General features: G+C 40.3%; 1 protein-coding gene across 1 annotated transcript; it reads right to left on the reverse strand.

Moving 5' to 3' along the window:
* Positions 1-316: 316 nt before the first annotated feature.
* LOC120079741 lies at positions 317-1,027 on the reverse strand. The gene has a single exon (XM_039034102.1). It carries the CDS (start codon positions 1,025-1,027, stop codon positions 317-319), a length of 711 nt encoding a protein of 236 aa, XP_038890030.1.
* Positions 1,028-3,900: the final 2,873 nt, after the last annotated feature.

Below are 3,900 nucleotides of genomic sequence, written 5' to 3' on the forward strand. Positions count from 1 at the left end.
TATACACATCTAGATGTGTATAAGAGACAGGTTGTGTTGTTGGGACGTCTCTGTTCACTTGGGGATAGTTCCTCTTGAAATGCCCTGTTTGTCCACATTGAAAACATACACCTCTGCCACTATAGCATGCCCCAAAATACCTCTTGCCACAATCAGGGCACGTTGGTCTCTTGTTTATGCTGGCTACCGACTCACCAGCTTGTGGCATCTCTGGTCGACTAACTGCACTGGCCAAGGGTCTCGTTTTTCTTTTCTTGGATCCCTGCCAACTGGTTCCCCTTAATTGGCTTCCTCTAGTCTGAGTTACAACTGGAGGTCAGGATCCCCTATCTCTAGGCTTTACTACTACCTTGCTGCCTCTTGGCAACTGCTCATCATCTGCCAAACTTCGCTCGACTCGTGTTGCTCTTTCTACTAGCTGGTTAAAATCTAGCCAATTAGCCGTAGACGTCACTGGAGTTTTGATTTCCTTCCTCAAACCTTGTTCAAATTTCCTGCATCTATCTTTTTCCTCAGCAATAATCGGTAGAGCATACTGTGATAACTCTGTAAATTTTTGCTCATATTCCACCACTGACATCGTTCCCTGCGTTAATCTAAGGAACTCATCCCTTTTTGCATCCCGAAACGAGCTGGGGCAATACTTGTCTTTAATGGCCTTCTTGAACTCAGGCCATAACATCGCATCTGTGCTGGCTCGTCTGACGGATATCACTTTCCACCATTTCTCTGCTTCTTTCTGTAGTAGAAAGGTGGCTAGCCCTACTTTCCTGTCCTCTGGACAACTCATAACATTGAAACATTTTTCAACTACATCCAGCCATAACTCAGCTTCAGTCGGATCTGTTGTTCCTTCAAATGTCACAGCCCCTAAGGCTTTAAACCTCTCAATATCGTATTTTTTCTCTAGGTTGGCTCGTACAAGGCCCACACTGGCTGCTAATCTCTGCACTATCCTGTAAAAAACTACATCTTCTAGCTGAAAATATGCCCTTGCCTGGGGAGTACTAGACTCTCCCTCAGACATCGTTTCCTGACCTACTGTATCATTCACCTTCTTTTTCCCACCCGGTGGGTTCTCTCTAACCTCCGGCCCCTATTGGTAGGGTCAGTATTCCTGCCACCTATCTGCTTACTCGATCTGCCACGTTGCCTTGGCATTTCACCTAATACAATGTACACATGTTAGGGACTCACACTTAGGGACTTAGACCTATGCATGAACTTCCCCTCTCATTCCCAAAATCTTATGCTCTGATACCAACTTGTCAAACCCCCTTCCAGATTACCCTCTTAATCTAAAAGAGGATATGACCGCGGTAGTTACTAGCCCTGCTGCTAGCACCACCACCTTAGCCCTCTAATCTAAATGCCAACCTGCTAAACATTAATAATGTATGGAATATGGTACACCTCCCTAAAAGTTCAACAAAATATTATATAAACACATGCATACAACTATGATATAACATCTAAGGGGAGAAACATTCATGGATGGGCCCAACATCTCTAACAGAGCCCTAATCCCTCTCAAAACATGTGTACATAAATAGATCAACAACCTAAGACTTCTTAATAAGTCGAGTCTTTCAGTGGCAAGCAGCAGTAGGATCAACCCTGAGGAAACTGACCGCTACCTGAGAAGGGAAAATACAGAAATTCCGTGAGCTAAAAGCCCAGTGAACGACTATAAAATCGTATAACATTATGCATTACATTACTATAAACATGTAAATATACTAATGAGTATCTCAAGCAATTGTCTCTAAATGTAGCTTTAAACCATTCTTAGATATCATCAAACATCATTATTCTCTAGTTGAGAACGAGCCTAAAATGCTCTAGTTCCCAACGTTTATTACTGACCAAGAGACCCATATTTCGGCCTCTCATTCAGAACTGCCTACGTGCACGTGGCCATACTAAGTACCGTTATACCTTAGGTACTTTCGCTCAGATACCTTCTCAAACATGTCCTTTAGTATCGAGCTACTAAGATACCTTCTCAAATGTCCTTCGGTATCAAGTTGGTTAGGTACCTTCTCAAATGTCCATTAGTACCGGGGTATTTTATAGCATCAAGTTAAGTTCCATTGCCTACCATCTACATAAGAACTCATTTCTTCATAGCCTTCCTCTAGGAAGCATATTTCAACATTAGAACTTAGCTTTTGTAATGACTACCTGACATACCTTGGCCTGTGTTACACATATACAAGCCGAGACTCTAACCATTTGTTGCTTGAAGGAGTATAAATTCATCATTCATGTCATTGTAACTTACTTGATCTTATATGCATAAGTACTGGAGACATTAATTCACTTAGTCACTCACCGCTCGTCAAGCTCGTAATGGTTTATATGCCCCTTCTAGCTCTTCTTGACCTGGAAGGACATAATTTCCGGTTAAACTACTTAGAATTCTTAGTAAAATACCTCAATAAATTCATTTATTAAAGGAACTTTCATCAACAAAGACAGCTTTACTGGCGAGATCCCTATGAGCGAGGTCAGCGAAATCCTCTAGAGTGAGATCAGCGAGATCCTTGCTAGCAAGATCAGTGAGATCCTTGCTAGCGAGATCAAGCTTTTCCTGGAAAATTTTAATCCTAGCGATACTCACCTTACCAAGGATACTCAACCCAATTCCTAGCGAGATTTCCTTCTAGAGCGAGATCCTTATCACAAAATCAGTGAGATTTCCTTTACAAACGAGATCCTCAATCCTATATCTTGCTATAAATCCCCACAGTGATCTGTTTATTTGTTCTTCCCAAGCAACTGTTTGCTTATGCACCGATTCCTTGTTATAATTTCAAAAATTCATAACTCAAAATTCAGAGCTCTTTTCAAGAAACTTCCTTCTACAAACTTGTTTAGAATTGAGTTAGCTTTCTTACCTTAAAATTTCAGCCAAGAATTCATTATAGTTTGGCCTGAAACTTCTAATCTTTTCCTCGAGCCCTGACTAACCCGAGATTTTGCCTCCTCTGACTTTCTTCACTTCTTGTTCTTCTCCTCTTGCAATCTTTCTCTAGAAAGACAACCTTGCAAATTAGATTATCTCAGTTTTTGAATGGCACTGATTTTACTAAATTTGCTCATGTCAATTACCGAAACCATGCTTTTGAATTTCTTCTTCCAAAAACTTCCCGCCGTCTCCCGAGTTCAAGGGTTAACCGCCACGTCACCCCTCATTTAATATGTTTTTCCTTTCCTTCCATCATAATTCCTATAAATAAACATGAATTGCTACTTTAATAAATATGTAATATAACATTCCTTTAGCTAACATGCTTATCTAGAAAACCTAGAGTTCGGGGTTTACAGACTTACTGCCAATCTTATTAGCATTAGTTATTTGTGCGACTAAGGATTGAATGTGAGATGTACCAAAGACAACTGTGTTGTCACAAATGATGTCAAAGCTCTCGTTATGACAGGTTTGCGTTCTTCTGATAATTGTTATCTGTGGAGTTTTAATCATTCTTTATAGGTTTGTCTCTCTAGAGAAGATTAAGCGAGCGTATGACATGAACGTCTTGGGCATGTAAGCATGAAGATTATTCAAAAGGCTCTTACAACTAATGCTATAACCGGTCTCCCCTCATTATCAGATTCTCTTGGAATTATTTTGTGGAGATTATCTATCTGGTGAATAAACTCATGCTTCTCACAAGTAATCAGGCTACTCAAGCTCCTCCCATGTTCTGAAACTTCTTCATATAGATCTGATAGGACCCATGCAATCTGAGAGTCTGAGAGGCAAACAATATGTTCTAATTGTTTTTTATGACTTCTCTAGATACACCTGGGTGCGTTTTCTTCACGAAAAATTAGACACCTTTTCTGCTTTTCATGCTCTCTATCTTCAACTACAATGTGAGAAATATCTGAATG

The sequence above is a fragment of the Benincasa hispida genome, chromosome 1 (assembly GCF_009727055.1).
Source record: "Benincasa hispida cultivar B227 chromosome 1, ASM972705v1, whole genome shotgun sequence".
Lineage (NCBI taxonomy): Eukaryota > Viridiplantae > Streptophyta > Magnoliopsida > Cucurbitales > Cucurbitaceae > Benincasa > Benincasa hispida.

Bases quoted from the DNA above. Each gene is read 5' to 3' on its own strand.
- LOC120079741 (XM_039034102.1), bottom strand. From the start codon at position 1,027: ATGTCTGAGGGAGAGTCTAGTACTCCCCAGGCAAGGGCATATTTTCAG.